Genomic DNA, 16,083 nt, shown 5'->3' with positions numbered 1-16,083 from the left:
ATCATTTAATACAGCGCCCTTGTCTGTTCCCACTTTCCCAAAATGGGCTGTCTGAAGACGGCGCGGCCAGTTCACACACAGCCCTGCCGTTTTCGTATGCTAAGCACCCATAAAAAGAGGGTTTCAGCTTCCAACTGCCAGTTATCTAATAAAGACATTTTCTAATTTAACAGTTTCCTGTGTATCTGTGTTATGTTTTTTTTTCTGGGAACTGCAGGAATGGCAGCCAACCCTCTAAGTCATTTCCTGATTTCTTCCTTCTGGCCTGGATTAGTCCTGCCATGACCATCAGTTCTTAAATCCTTTCACAGCAGTAGCAAGTAGTGGGGGCTTCCCTTACCAACACACACACACACACACACACACACACACACACTGCAAGAACAAAACCAACCCCAACCAACCCCCCACAAAACACACACATTTGAAACACCACCATTGCTGCAGTCAAGAATAGGACATTGCCTGCTTCACGTTTTGCTCAGGTTATACAGATGTTAGAGACCTAGTGTTTTTGAAAAGTTAAAGCTGGAAATTGGGGGTTTTTTTGGTTCATCTGGGGTGGTGGTGCCCTCTTGCGCCCCCATGGATAAGCATACTCCCAATTCTGTCTTTTTCTCCCACCACCCTCCACACACTGTTTGATGTTCCCAGTAACAGCTTCCTTCTGGAAGCCAGATGTTCTGAAGACCCATAGCGCAGTTCGGCTGTCAAAACTGAAAGATCACCTGAGATCTACTGAAAAACTGATGAGCCAAATTAGCACATGTGACAGCAAATGCATATTTGCAACATGCTTGGATTAAAAATGATAATAATAGTAATAAAAAGCAAACAGCATCAGCTGAGAAGGGTGATTATTCATGGAACTGATAGGCAATTTTACCCTTTTCTCCTCTGCTGTGGTCCTAAGGTGAATCTCAAACTACTATTTGCTTTAAGGAAAAAATCACACATTGGTGCATCTGGAGCAGAAATGGTTGATTGCCACACTCACCCATAGTCAACCCTCTGGGAATGGCCTGTCAAAGTAGGTGTGGTAAATATAGATAGATACAGAAGCAGCATCTGAGTATCACAGTTTTTTGTGGCCCTCCTAGCACCCTGCCCAACGTGTTCATTTGGGGGACAGGACTGAAGGCCGCATGGACCCATGGTCACAAATCTCTGCTTAAAAACCACCTAGGAAGGAGAGTCCACCACCTGTTGTGGAAGTCCCCTCCGCAGCTCTTACTGTCAGAAAGATCTTCTTGATGTTTAGTCAGAATCTCCTTTCTTGTAACTTGAATCCATTGGTTTGGGTCCTAGCCTAGAGAGTGGGAGAAAACAAGCTTGCTCCATCTTCCTTGTGACAGCTCTTTAGACATTAATTCCCCTTAAGAAGGAATTAAGAAGATCACGGAGCTACCACTGAAATCAGCCAAGTTACCCCCCATCCTAACACTTTGTTCAACTGATCAGTGACCTGGTATCATTATGGTGCCTCCTTTTCCAACCAGGTCCTGGCATCACTGGGCTTGGGGGAACGGGAGTCTGGCTTTTTCAGCATCCGTTCCTGGTTTCTTTAATGTGTAGCTCCACCCTTAACCAATGCTTGTTCCCAGTCAAACACCTTGTTTCGGTGTGCCTTTCATCTGGATACAGCTGAGTGATGCCATGACATTTACTGCTCACTAGAGCAAATTTAGATGTTGGGGTGTGTTGCTATCGTGCATCAGACATATATGCCCTTGCACTGATTTATGGGTGAATAAAACGATTCTTATTGCTAGGCTATCTGCTTCCTTTGGTCCCTGCCAAGACACTATTTCAATTCTTCACTCCAAAATTCGAGAACATGAAAGCCCAGTTGCTCTTGGCGGCTAAAAGCCTCTGCTTACCAGCCAGCTACACCTTTTATGGATAATTTCTTGTGCTGCTTTTTCTCTCTCCCTCTCATAGTACTATAAGTATAGCAATTGTTGCCAGGAAAGGTTTCCAGCCATATCCAACCACATGCTGGTTGGACTCAGTCCAGCTCAAGTTCTTTGGGAGAGGCTTTGTACACTCCCAAACTAATTTTTTATTTTTTTTGAAAGCATACTAAATGTTCCTGCCCTGGAGATAGTAGAATCATAGAAATGTAGAACTGGAAGGGACCCCTAGTTCAACCCCTGCAATGCAGGAATTTGTTGTTGTTTAGTCGTTTAGTCGTGTCCGACCCTTCGTGACCCCATGGACCAGAGCACGCCAGGCACTTCTGTCTTCCACTGCCTCTTGCAGTTTGGTCAAACTCATGTTGGTAGCTTCGAGAACACTGTCCAACCATCTTGTCCTCTGCCGTCCCCTTCTCCTTGTGCCCTCCATCTTTCCCAACATCAGGGAGTCTTCTCTTCTCACGAGGTGGCCAAAGTATTGGAGCCTCAGCTTCAGGATCTGTCCTTCCAGTGAGCACTCAGGGCTGATTTCCTTAAGAATGGATACATTTGATCTTCTTGCAGTCCATGGGACTCTCAAGAGTCTCCTCCAGCACCATAATTCAAAAGCATCAATTCTTCGGCGATCAGCCTTCTTTATGGTCCAGCTCTCACTTCCATACATCACTACTGGAAAAACCATAGCTTTAACTATACGGACCTTTGTTGGCAGGAATGCAGGAATATGCAGGGGATTGAACCCACAACCTTGGCCAAACCAGGCTGATGGTTTGACCACAGGGGTCCCCTTTTCAGCATTAATCTCCAACCAAGCGCCAATGTTCTGTGGTGCATGAAGCCGCCTTACACTAAAACAGACTGTTGGTACATCTAACCCAAGGTCCCCTCCAGATGTTTTTGGACCACCGTTGTCATCAGTCCCTGCCAGCATGGCCGATGGTCAGGGATGGTGGGAAATGCATCTCAACAACTTCTAGCGGGTACCACCTTGGCTATCTCTGACCGACCCTAATATCCTCAGCTGAGAGGGCCAACCTAAATATTATACAAAGAAGCATGTGAACAGATTGTTGCTCATTTCAGGTAAGGTTCGATGGCATGCCAGCAAATTCAGGTTGTGTAGTTACAGTTAACTGGGAGATCTCCTGCAACAAACCCACTTCTCCCAAATTTCTAGCTTTGGGTGATAAGTGACTGGAAAACATGGAATAATAGTTGATTTGATAACATCATCTAACCTCCACATAGACAAATCAGAATGAATGCTCATTAAATAGCCAAGGCCATCAAAAACCTTACTGCAAAAAAAATGAAGATGAATGCTCAGTAAACAGACTGTTTGGAAGTGCCCATTCTTGAGAGGCATCTAGCTTGGTCCTGTCTAGTAATTTGCTCTTCATGATCTCAGGCATGAGTGTTTCCTAGACCGGCTATCCAAGACTAAAGATGAAAACGATGTATTCTGCTACTGAGATGTGTTTTCAGTAGTAGAGTCCATAGATACACAGGTTCAGGTATGCTCATGCAGAGCAAAGATATGATTTGGGAGCGGAGAATCCTATTTCTTTCATTTCCTCCATTCTCTCATTTAGCTTGCCCAATGCACTGAGTCATCCGTAGGAAGGAGCAAGTTTGGCTGTGTTTGGTACAGATGTCAATGTGGGACACATGGGGCTACCATGTTCTCAGAGGATCTTCCAGTTATGCTTCCTTGCAGATGTCTTATCTCCTCTCCTACCCCTCTCGTCACCATTTGCCAAGCTGCTGTTGCTGTGAAACCGTCATTCCAGTGGTGTGAGCCTTCCACAAGAGCATCAGTAAGATAAACAGATGGTGTCCAAGAACAGTGCAAATATCCTTTTCATAAGCAGTAAGGCTTTGCAATAAAGCTAGCCAGGGTCAAATGAAGCATCTTCCAACAGTTAATTATTATTATGATTTACTGAAAAGTAGTAAATCATTAAATTAGTTTCTGCTCTTGTAAATATGAACAACTGACAAGGAGAAATGTATGTGCCTGTTAAGTCCCAATGAAATAAACAGAATGTAAATACTTGTAATGCTGTGCAGGAGGCAATCCATCTGCAATTACTATACAATGTATTTCACACTGTATGCCCTTTTATTGGACTGAAAGCTTCATAGAACTAATCCACAGGACTTGATCCGGAAATATCTGTGCAACTTCACAGGATGTTGTAGGGCATGAGTAGGGAACCAGTAGCCCTCCAGATATTGCTGGACTACAACTTCCATCATCCAGGACTGATGGGAGTTGGAGTCCAACAATCCTTGCTGTAGCAGTAGTGTGAGGGAGGACACATTTACCACCACTCCTCCAGCCATGGTTTCCATTGTTTGCTGCAAATGGGTGCAGGTAAGCCTTCCACCCTTTTGTAAAAGAAAAGTCAAATTTCTGTCTACCGTGGAAAAACAGAGGCAGCCCTGGATGTATGCTCAGCCAGTTCACAGTTGCATGCCCATCAATTGCTGAGTGGGGCATCAAGGGTTGACTTGCATGTGTGAATGGCCAATGGCAGCTCAAACACCACAGGGAGAACGTTCAGATCATCCCACACCAGATCACTGCTTTACACTGGTGGTTGTTCACACATTCAGTAGCTGCAAAGGCACAAAGCAAGCAATGTGCATGCATGTGTGAACTCACCTAATGTCTTTAGCCCTGGGCTAAAATGCCCTGTCTTCCTGTAAGATCAGTGCAGAAAGAATGGGGCACACCAGAATAACTCCCAACTTATGTGCACAGCCTGCCAAAAAAACAACCCCAGGCTATGAACTAAAGGGAAGGTGTTTTATTCTTAGAAGAGGATGCGAACAGCAAGAAGAAAATGCTAATTTAAAGCTGCAAATAAAAAGATAATGAATCCTCCTTTTTAGCCAGATCAGTTCGTGTTTCTTATAATTCATCATCTTTGTTCCACTCCACAAATCATTTCATTGAAGTCACTCTTAGACACATGGCTTTGCTGATTTTAAAAAAAAGTTATTATGAAGAAAGTCTTGGCCAACTGGTGGTATGTCCTTCAGGTTGCTCTGCATTCCTTGACTCAGGACAGCAATTTGTATTAATTTGATTGTTCCTATGAAGGTTGTGCAGTGTAAAGGCTGACTTTAACAGATTGCTTTTGATTTATTGTTGCTTGCAGCATGTCTTTTTTATAACCACCATCCACGCTCAGTTGAATGCTTTGAGCTTTTGGGAAACTTTTTGGGGGTAGTGTGTGCGAGTCAGAGGCAATGGGAGATATGTGAAACAGCTTTTAGAGATGTGTGAAATACTTATCCCTGCAAACTTTTAATTTTACTAAAAATATTTTGACTTCCCCCAAAATTCCCAGGGACATTATCTCTGAAGTGTATGTAGTATCTAATTTTGCTTTGCCGTAGCAACTCTCATATTCACTATCAGAAATAAATATCAATTAATATCAATGTCACTTGATAAGGAAAATTATGCCAAGCATATTTCCTAAATCAAGAAGATGCACCCAGCTTGTTTTCTACGCTGCCAACTGTACTGAACACCCTTTTACAGAAGAGATAATCAATTACAGCCATTTAAAGTCTGTGATAAATATGCTGATTGATTCATCATACCAACCCACCAATTAATGCTTTTAGCACTAATAAAATTGTTAACGGATAATTGGGAAAGAGTTCTTTACCCAGCAGAATGTGCTTTGCAATAAATTCTTCCCACCTATAAATCAGTCCTTTTATTTAAATTTATATCCCACCCTGTCCCATACGCTTAATGTGGTTTAGAACATTTTAAAGTGAAAAACGACAGATAGAGTATAAATATGCACATAAATATATACTAAACCTGGGTTTGCCAACTTGCAGCCTCTATCTCTTAAATCTATAACCCTGTGTGATTTGTAAATTTAGACGCAGTACCAATTTGTAAATGTTATCAACCCTGGTTGCACAGATTTTTTAAAAAGCATTTCCACAGCCGTTTTAAAGCAAAGTACAAAATACAGTTATGCATGACACCAGACATGTAGACCAAGACAGCAGTTGTGGATACAAATTTCCTTCTGCACTGCGCCTTGGAAATGCACACTTTGGAGCAAAGTATCTGAGTTTATTGGTATCAGCTGTCAACGTGGAGAGGAGTAAACCCACACGCACAAACAAGAACCACTCACCGCATGGAATTAAGTGAAATCATTTTGCAATGGCTGTGCCACATCAAAACAAGCGTGAGATTTGGGCCTGGTAATTCCCATTTTACAGATGAAGAACTGAGGCTGGGCAACATGGTCCGTGTGAGTTCATGACTGACCAACAATTAGTACCCAATGCTCCGAGGTCCAAGTCTAGCCTTCCCAATAATAATATCATCATCATCATCATCATCATCATCATCATCATCTATTGAATTCATATGCCGCCCTATACCTAGAGGTCTCAGGGCGATTCACAGAACAAAATCAGAATATAAAACCACAAAATATATAATCAAAATAAAAACAACAACCCCACTGGCTTATGCTGGTTTGAGGTTGCAAATACAATGGCCCAAATGGTTCAAAATGGTGTTTAACTTCTAACACATCACCTACTTAAGCCCTAAACGGCCTCGGTCCAGTATACCTGAAGGAGCGTCTCCACCCCCATCGTTCTGCCCGGACACTGAGGTCCAGCGCCGAGGGCCTTCTGGCGGTTCCCTCACTGCAAGAAGCCAAGTTACAGGGAACCAGGCAGAGGGCCTTCTCGGTAGTGGCACCCACCCTGTGGAACACCCTCCCACCAGAGGTCAAAGAGGAAAACAACTACCAGACTTTTAGAAGACATCTGAAGGCAGCCCTGTTTAGGGAAGCTTTTAATGTTTAATAGGTTATTGTATTTTAGTGTTCTGTTGGAAGCCGCTCAGAGTGGCTGGGGAAACCCAGCCAGATGGGCGGGGTATAAATAATAAATTATGATTATGATTATGATTATGATTATTACTTGCATGCCAGAAAAACTAGAACAGATATTTTAAAATATAATCACGTGAATATAAGTATAAAAACATATCTCTGCATTACCTAGGAAGAGTCTCACCATTGTTAAGAGAACCAAGGGCCAAGTCCCTATTCAAATCTGATCCTAACGATCAAGCAAAGGCGAATGTTGATGAAGCGAGAGTGACACTTACGAAGGTCACAGCGGATTCCGTAGTAACCTGGCAGGCAGCCACACTTGCCGGTGACATGATGGCACTCTTCATTCTTTCCAGAGCACTGACACACTTGGTTACAGTTCTCCCCATATGTGCCTGGCAGACAAGCTGAGGGAAGAGGAAATGTAAACCGATGAATTACATTTGTCTTGGTAAACACAGTGCTCAAACAAAGAGCCGGGTAGAATTTATTCAATAAGACCGCTGCCTGCAGAAGAATGCTGCCCTCTGGGACTTTGGGTTTATTACGTTTGCTTGGGGATTACTTTGTGGTTTGATTTTGTTTTGCTCAGTCAATTTGTGCCCAACTGTCATGGGCCAGTTGCAATTTTCTTGTCACTTAGAGAAAGTCATAGGTTGATGTCAAGGAAAATCGACTAAAATAATAAAACTCAGGAGAGTCTCCCAAATATGCGTGGTGACTCTCTCGCCCACAGATGCCTTAAAGCTTCAAGTCAGTTTCAAATGCTTGTGCTGTTTCTTTCCTGGTTCTCTCTCTCTGCCCTGGCGGGGAGCTCATGCTAAAAGTCTGCGGTTTATGCTACGTGAGCTATTCTCCACCACAAATACAAGTGTATGTTTAAATTGTGTGTTTCCAGTGACATGTCATGGGAAAACATCCAAGTTACTTAGGGGCTGGTTCACACATGCAAGGACACTTGATCATGTCACATGACAACTCACATAGAACGATAGAATTGTAGAGTTGGAAGGGACCACGACGGTCATCTACTCCAACCCCTGCAATATAGGAATCTTTTTGCCCAATGTGGGGTTTGAACCTGCAGCCCTGAGATTAAGACTCTCATGTCGTACCAGCTGAGTTATCCCAGGCAGTTAAACCAATTGGTGTTAAACCAATCCATTAACATGAATTGGTTAAAGTTAACATTGAAACTAATTGCATAGCATTTTTGAAGTGATGTGAAAGTGCTATCTGTGATGGCCCATTCACATATGAGAGCCATCACTTCAAGGATCAGTCGGCAAATGATGAATGGGCATGTATGAACCGGCCTCAAGTGGGGTGGGAGAAATCAATGCTCCATTTCTGCACCTGCTAGGGCATTGGAGGAAATTGTGTACCAAACACTAGAGACCTTCAAAGCAAGAACTGCACATGCAAAGCACCCTTTGGGTTCAATGAGTCAAAACCTCAGTAAGGTCCAGTTTGAACGTAATGGGAATCCATAGTTTCCTGATCTGTGTCCTGGGTTTATGGGCTACCCCTCTTTCTCCTTTGCAGCTCTCTCCCAAGCCTTTTCAAATTAGCCACTCTGAGGTTCTTGTTGGTGTGCCTTCCGACTGTTTTATGCGCTGTAATAACTCACTTGGTAGAACATGAGACTCTTCATCTCAGGGTTCGAGCCCCACATTGCGCAAAAGATTCCTGCATTGCAGGGGGTGGGACTAGATGGCTCTGGTGGTCCCTTCCAACTCTACAGTTATATCATTATGCTAGATACTCTATTTCTGTGCTCCACTTTCCATGCCTGTTCATTGTTTTCTTGTGCTGTATTTTGTATTTGCATATCTTATTGTCAGGTAGGGATTGGTTTTTATTGTAGGCTGCTTTATGCCAGAAGTTCCTCAAAATTTATAAATAAGGGATACATCTGAGGTATAGATTTTAAAATTAATTAAATGAACCACCTTGCTTTAAATTAATTAAATGAACCACATACAGTTCATTCTTCACTTCTTTCACTGTGGAACTCCCTGCCCATTGACACGAGGCAGGTGCCTTTACTGTGTTGTTTTCAGTGCCTGCTAAAAGCTTGTTTGTCTAGGCAAGCCTACCCAGATACGTAAAACTGATATGTGTTTTTAACATTTCACTTTCTTGATGCATATTTATAACCTCTTCTCATGTCAGCTTGTTTTTAACTCTGACTTCTCTCCAGAGTTTTAATGTAAGTTTTATTTTATGTTAACTGCCTAGAGAGCTTTAAGCAGTATACAGATTCCGGTGATGAATGAATGACTGAATGAATTACCTTATTCTTTCATGAAAACACACACACATATACACACACACACACATTAGGGGACTTACTTCTTTCGCAGCCACTGCCCACAAAACCTGGAGGGCAGCCGCACTCCCCGCTCACGTGGTTGCAAGGGACACCTGGAGGGCATTTGCAGCGCTCAGTGCAATTGCTGCCATAGTAGCCAGGCAGGCAAACTGGAGAAAATAAAAGCAAAGCCATCTCTGCTAGAAGTCTGAATATACTTCTAAGTACTGTGACCCACCCTCTCCCTACGGCTCCAAATGGCCCTCTTGCTGTTCCCTAGAATTCTCCCCTCCACATGCCATTGTTTAACCCCTATTGTTGTCTGCAGTGTTATCCAGCAGCTTGTGCTCAGGATAAACAAGTCGACTGAGCCATGCACAAGCCAAGAAACCACTGTGGGCAGAGAGAGAGAGAGAGAGAGAGAGAGAGAGAAACAATAGCCCAAATGAGCATGGTTTGACTAGGCTCCTCAGCCTTCATTTATTGGAAAACTATGGACAACTTCAGGGACGCGGGTTGCCCTGTGGGTTAAACCACAGAGCCTAGGACTTGCCGATCAGAAGGTCGGCGGTTCGAATCCCCGCGATGGGGTGACCTCCCGTTGCTCGGTCCCTGCTCCTGCCAACCTAGCAGTTCAAAAGCACGTCAAAGTGCAAGTAGATAAATAGGTACCGCTCCGGAGGGAAGGTAAACGGCGTTTCCGTGCGCTGCTCTGGTTTGCCAGAAGCGGCTTAGTCATGCAGGCCACATGACCCAGAAGCTGTACGTCGGCTCCCTCGGCCAATAAAGTGAGATGAGCACCGCAACCCCAGAGTCGGCCACGACTGGACCTAATGGTCAGGGGTCCCTTTACCTTTATGGACAACTTCAGGTCAGTGGGATCTGAGATGTCACAGAGCAAAAGAGGGCTTAATGGGAACTTACGCTTGTCACACTGTTCTCCTCTCCAGCCTTTTTCACAGTGACACACTCCAGTCTGGGGGTTGCAGGAGGAGCTGTGCTCACAGTCACACAGCCCTTCACACCTCTCCCCAAAGGAACCATTTGGACAAGCTGAGGATAAATTGTGAAACACAAACAAAATGAATGCGTTCTGTCCCAGAGGGCAGGGGGTTGAATCATTTGAGAGCAACCACCACCACCTCAGGAAATAGTCAATATTTATCAACAGGGACATCTCAAAATTATGAGTGTCACGCTGAAGGTCAGGATTTGTAATCTGAAAGGTGTGGCACAGAGTTAAACCCTGTAAAGCAAAATTCTAGAATGTTTTATCTATATTATGAGTGTCCAACCACACAGTTGAGGCCTACACATGCTGCACATCCTCTCTGGGTATTTTTCATAACTCAGGGGTCTCAAAAGTTTCTCATGTGAGTCCTATTCAGAGTAGACCCCCTGAAATTAATGGACCTGGCTTAATTTCAAAGGGTCTACTCTCAGTAGGGCTACATCCTTATGAATGTAGACACATCAGTTTGCTAATATACGAAACAAGCTGGACTTAGGAGAATTCCACAGTGTCATCTGTGACCATTTATATACAAATTTTGTGTAGTTTAAAAATAAAATAAAATCACACATAAATGAGATGGAACAGACTTTTGGATGAACACATGTGAATAATAATAATAATAATAATAATAAGAAGAAGAAGAAGTTATTTATAGCCCGCCCATCTGGTTGGGTTTGCCCAGCCACTCTGGGTGGATATCCAACAGAATACTAATATTAATAATAATATTAATAAAGTGATAAAACATCAAACATTAAAAACTTCCCTAAACAGGGCTGCCTTCAGATGTCTTCTAAAAGTCAGATAGTTGTTTATTTCCTTGACATCTGATGGGAGGGCATTCCACAGGGCGGGCGCCACTACCGAGAAGGCCCTCTGCCTGGTTCCCTGTAACCTCACTTCTTGCAGGGAGGGAACCACCAGAAGGCCCTCAGAGCTGGACCTCAGTGTGAAAGTGAAATGTGAAAGTGGCACTGACCAGAAACTGAGTGATCTATCCACCCCTAGTTTCTGTAAAGCATTTGGCCTATTTGTGAGCTATTCAAGATATAAGACAGAGGTAGAAACCAAAGTCAAGGGTCCCACTGTCTACCGTCAAGCATAACAGACAACGGGGTCCTTGACTTCAGTTTTCACCTGAAGGGAAAGAGAGCGGGTGTGTATGTAAAGGAAGCCATTGAGATGATAGGTTTAGAAGGAGGAGAAAGAAGCCATACCTTGAAAGGGGGAAAAGGAAGACAGGAGTCCCCATACCTGAAAGGACGGCAAAGAATCAGAGAACGCAGATCGAGCTTTTGCATTTGATTCAGTCAGCAACATAATACACTAACAGAGCAATCCAAAACTGGCTTATGGTGGGCTGTAGGTCCATTGGGAGTATCTCCACTGGCAAGAACCCACAGAAAGCCCCCAGATGGGGCACTCCAAGGCAGAGCGTGAGCAAAACCGAGCTGGCCCAGGAACCACTGGATCCTGAGCCAGTTTCTCTGCTTTCGTGCAATGGCATCAGACCAAGTCGTCGTCCTCCTTACCTTCCACTCCAGCCACTGTTGTTGCCCACCACCAGAGGGCGCTCCAATAGATTCCACCCTAAGACGGAAATCCTGAAACCATTCATTTAGGCCAGGCATAGGCAAACTTGGCCCTCCAGATGTTTTGGGACTACAACTCCCATCATCCCTAGCTAACAGGACCATTGGCCAGGGATGATGGGAGCTGTAGTCCCAAAACATCTGGAGGGTCGAGTTTGCCTATGCCTGATTTAGGCCTTTTTACCGAAGTCCCATTAAACACCAGTGCAAATGCTCCAGTGTAACGGATATCATTACTGCAGCTTTAGAGCTCCTATCTTAAGGCTTGATGCAGGACCAAAAGTTATGTGGGAAAGGGCACATAACTGCAAGATGTAGTGAGTGCAGAAATGGCACATAATCACAAATGGCAACACAAATATTTTTGATTATCACAGGGGCCTTTTATAAAGTTAAAAGAACTGCGATCCTTACGAGTATCACAATGGTCCCCAATCCAGCCTGGACGACAAGTGCATTTCCCAGAACGATGATCACAAATTCCACCATTGCTACAGCTGCAGCTCTGCTGACACCTTTCTCCATACTTCCCTGCTTCACACTCTGCAGTGAAAGAGAACAGACTTTCACTAGTTTATGAATGAAACTGTCCAGCCTGAAAAGAACTCAGTCTTGGCAGCTGACCTTCAGCTCTGCTTAGATCGAGTTTAGCCAATGTAGGTTTATTGCTAGTGTACCCAAGCCCTTTGGGGACGAGCCATTACAGTGGTGCCTCGCAAGACGAAATTAATTCGTTCCGCAAGTTTTTTCTTCTTGCGAGTTTTTCGTCTTGCGAAGCACGGTTTCCCATAGGAATGCATTGAAAATCAATCAATGCGTTCCTATGGAGACCGTCCGGGGACAGAGGGGAAGCGCCGCGCGCCTTCCCCTCTGTCCCCGGACCTGTTTAAAGCAAGGGGCAGCGGGGAGAAGATTGCTTCTCCCCGTTGCCTGCCCCACAATCTCCGGGGACAGAGGGGAAGGCGCGAGCGCCTTCCCCTCTGTCCCCGGACCTGTTTTAAAGCAAGGGAAGGGGCAGCGGGGAGAATCGCTTCTCCCCGTTGCCGCCCCTTGGTTCAAAAGGGGTCCGGGGACAGCGGGGAAGACGCGCTGCGCTTCCCCGCTATCCCCGGAGCTTGCGGGGCAAGCTTCGTTTTGCGAAGCAAGCCCATAGGGAAATGCGTCTTGCGAAGCGGCTAAGAAAACGAAAAACTCCTTCGTCTAGTGAGTTTTTCGTCTTCCGAGGCGTTCATCTTGCGGGGTACCACTGTATATGAACTGAAATGAATATGGAAGCAATATTGACAATATTTTCTCAAATTTACCCAGTTCACAGGCTATTCCGGTCCATCCTTTGGGGCATAGGCACTCTCCAGTCGCGGGATCACAAGTAGCCTGGTTTTGACAGATGCAATGCTGCAGGCAGTCCTTACCATACAGACCCGGAGGGCAGGCTGTGGACAAGAATATATTTTTAGCTTAACATGAAAGGACCATCACTAAAAGTGTGCATAGGAGTCATTTTAAAAAATGAGGATGAGGCATGTTCTGCATTCGACTGTTGCAAAGGACGCTTTTCGTACCTCATGGGTTCAAGAGTGCCATTAAGGGAGACCAGAGAAGGGAGCTGCCTTTGCTCACTATTATTCCTCAGGAATTTCTTGTTATGGAGGCATGAAAAGCAGTGAAATAAAAAATTTAAGGTCATATATATATATATATATATATATATATATATATGATAAATGTTCATAACTGCATATATAAACCACATGTCTGAAACCCCACAGAAAAAGTCCTGAAACCATTTTGTCCCTCCCAAATGGACCTCAAATATTTCTCTGCAAGGTCGAAGGAAAATGGAAAAGCCTCCCCATTGTCTTTTCGTTCACAAATCCTGTCTTAAGGGTATGTCTGTGTATGAATAGGGTGAGCCTGTGACCTGGCTCAGGAACCAAGTATTTGTCATTACAAAAAACTGGCCAGGCTCCCCAGGGTATCCAGTCAAGTGATCATTAATAGGTAACCTGCCAGACAGGAGATAAACAACACACTCAGATTTCTGTTGTAGACCGCCTTTTCTGTGATGTAGGTATGATGTTTGTGGGGGTGGTCTTGGGTTACACCCCTTCTGTGATGTAGGTATGATGTATGGAGGGGTGGGAAGGTGGGGGTGGGAAGGTGGGGATGCAATCCTAGCATCCAATGAAATGTGGGCATATGAGGGGTGGGGAAATGTTCAGTGTAAAAAGTTGCAACATGACCATATCAAAAGATATTTGGGTTAAACTAATATAATTTAGTTTCGTTGGGCTGATGCTCCTGTCTTTTCTCCCATTAACAGGGACAATGATGGCAAGGGGCAGGCCTCTACCATTTTGTCCAGCCTCTTTTCCTGCTCTTTTGGATGTGGCAGACATTTTGCATTATGCCACACCCCTATGATGGCCAATTTGTGCTCGTAACACTTTCTCAAAATTCCAGATGTTCCCACTAGCCCAGAAAGGTTGGTGACTTCTGATCTAATGAAAAAGGGTCCTAGTCAGACTGCTCACTGACATGTGAATCTCCTACCTGCAGGCGGTGTTTTTATGCATTAAAAAATGGCATCCCTTCCTGCTGTCACAAGTGGTACAGGCTATATTACTACCTTAAGTCTCTACCATCTCATTGGGGTCGTGGGTGGTGCTGTGGTCTAAACCACGGAGCCTCTTGGGCTTGCTGATTGGAAGGTGGGCGGTTCGAATCCGTACAATGGGGTGAGCTCCTGTTGCTCTGTCCCAGTTCCTGCCAACCTGGCAGTTCAAAAGCACACCAGTGCAAGTAGATAAATAGATCCTGCTGTGGCAGGAAGGTAAACAGCATTTCCGTGCGCTCTGGCTTCTGTCACAATGTTCCGTTGCACCAGAAGCGGTTTAGTCATGCTGGCCACATGACCCGGAAAGCTGTCTTTGGACAAACGCCAGCTCCCTCGGCCTGAAAACGAGATGAGCACCGGAGCCCATAGTCGCCTGTGACTGGACTTACCCGTCGAGGGGTCCTTTGCCTTTTTTACCTTTCCATCTCATTCTACTGCATATGAAGACCAGACCTTTGTTTTATTGCCACCTTGATCTACTGTTTGGCCAAACTATGCCCAAATTTAAACCCACAATGTACCTTCCTGACAGACCGGTCCTCTCCATCCAGCTGTGCATATGCACGCCCCAGTGATGTGGTCACAGAGTGCTGCGTTCTTACAATTGCAACGCTGACGGCAGCTTTGTCCGTAAGTGTTAATGTGACAAGCTGGAGAGAGGGAAAGAGAGAAAATGAACCATAAAGTCCAATCACGAGACATCAAAGGACACATCAAATTCATTTGGAACTCAATTCAAGGAAAATAAAGAGAGGAAACTGATTTGGGATGGGCGATACTTTCAAGTCACGCACATGTGTTTGTATATTCATTGCGACTGACAAAGAGACCCGCAAATATGTATCATCATAACACAATTTGAATGGTGATTTCTTTTCTTTTCTTAGAAAGTAACAATTGGAATCATTTGCGTGATAGATCAGCTGTCTTCTTCCAACAGAATGTCTGGGTATAAAACAAACTGCCACAGCCAGTCTGACGGGCTGTTTGTTTGGAAACTCTTCTGCAAAGCCCGGCTTTTTCTTTATTGCTGCTGGCAGAATCGCTGTAATACCAAATGAGGCTGATATGGTATCAGATATCTGGTATCAGTTTTCTGGTATGGTATATGCAAATACAGCACCAACTCCTCTCAAAAAACAAACCATGCACACGTTTGCACCAAGTGTCCAAAGGAACATTTCGTGTGAAACTGCATAATTTGCATGCTTTATTCTGATTTCCCATTGCAGATTTTGCCATCTTTGTTTGAAAGGTGGGCATGGAGGTACCACTAGCAGTTCAGTATTCTTTTGTCTCTTCTTTTTTATCACCACTGCTCAGAGCAGGAAGAAAAAGTCTGGCAGAATGCAGAGAGCTGTTTTATCCAGAGTCAGACCTGTGGCCTAATGCATGGAAAGAGAGCTGGGTTTAGTGGACCTTTGGTCTGATACAACATTGCAATCCTACATTTTCTCCCTCATACATGACTCTGTGTGGCTCTACGTATGCAGATATATAGCACCTGGTGCTCATGTTTAAACTTAACATGTGTTGCCAGCTGCCACAAGGTAAAGGTAGCAGCCATTTCTGCTGTAAGCCTGATAGTACCATACACGCATCTGCAACCATTTCAAAAATGTAGATAATGGGAGCATGATACAAATTTGCATCACTACGTGATTGGGCACTGTGAGCAAATATAAAGCTGCCTTACACAATACACAATGTGTATTAAACTACTGTGTTGTTGCA

The 16,083-nt window shown here is 44.3% G+C and overlaps 1 protein-coding gene across 12 annotated transcripts in view; it reads right to left on the bottom strand.

Annotated features, from left to right (window-relative positions):
• Positions 1-16,083, bottom strand: part of LOC128414741 (multiple epidermal growth factor-like domains protein 6) — a 211,322-nt gene that overhangs the window by 11,572 nt on the left and 183,667 nt on the right. For 7 of the 12 annotated variants that reach the window (XR_008330721.1, XM_053390456.1, XM_053390461.1 and 4 more), the window contains 6 exons: positions 14,871-14,999; positions 13,037-13,165; positions 12,147-12,275; positions 10,050-10,178; positions 9,167-9,295; positions 7,087-7,218 (listed from right to left, as the gene is read on the bottom strand). Coding sequence is in view for 11 of the 12 variants with exons in the window: in XM_053390456.1 (XP_053246431.1) it covers positions 7,087-7,218; positions 9,167-9,295; positions 10,050-10,178; positions 12,147-12,275; positions 13,037-13,165; positions 14,871-14,999 (777 nt within the window). In the remaining variant the exon portion in view is untranslated. The remainder of the gene's footprint in view (positions 1-7,086; positions 7,219-9,166; positions 9,296-10,049; positions 10,179-12,146; positions 12,276-13,036; positions 13,166-14,870; positions 15,000-16,083) is intronic. The other 5 variants (XM_053390463.1, XM_053390459.1, XM_053390460.1 and 2 more) reach the window with 5 other exon arrangements.

This window comes from Podarcis raffonei, chromosome 5, assembly GCF_027172205.1.
Source record: "Podarcis raffonei isolate rPodRaf1 chromosome 5, rPodRaf1.pri, whole genome shotgun sequence".
NCBI lineage: Eukaryota > Metazoa > Chordata > Lepidosauria > Squamata > Lacertidae > Podarcis > Podarcis raffonei.
The sequence above is the reverse complement of the archived record's forward strand: the minus strand, read 5'-3'. Positions and strand labels throughout refer to the sequence as shown.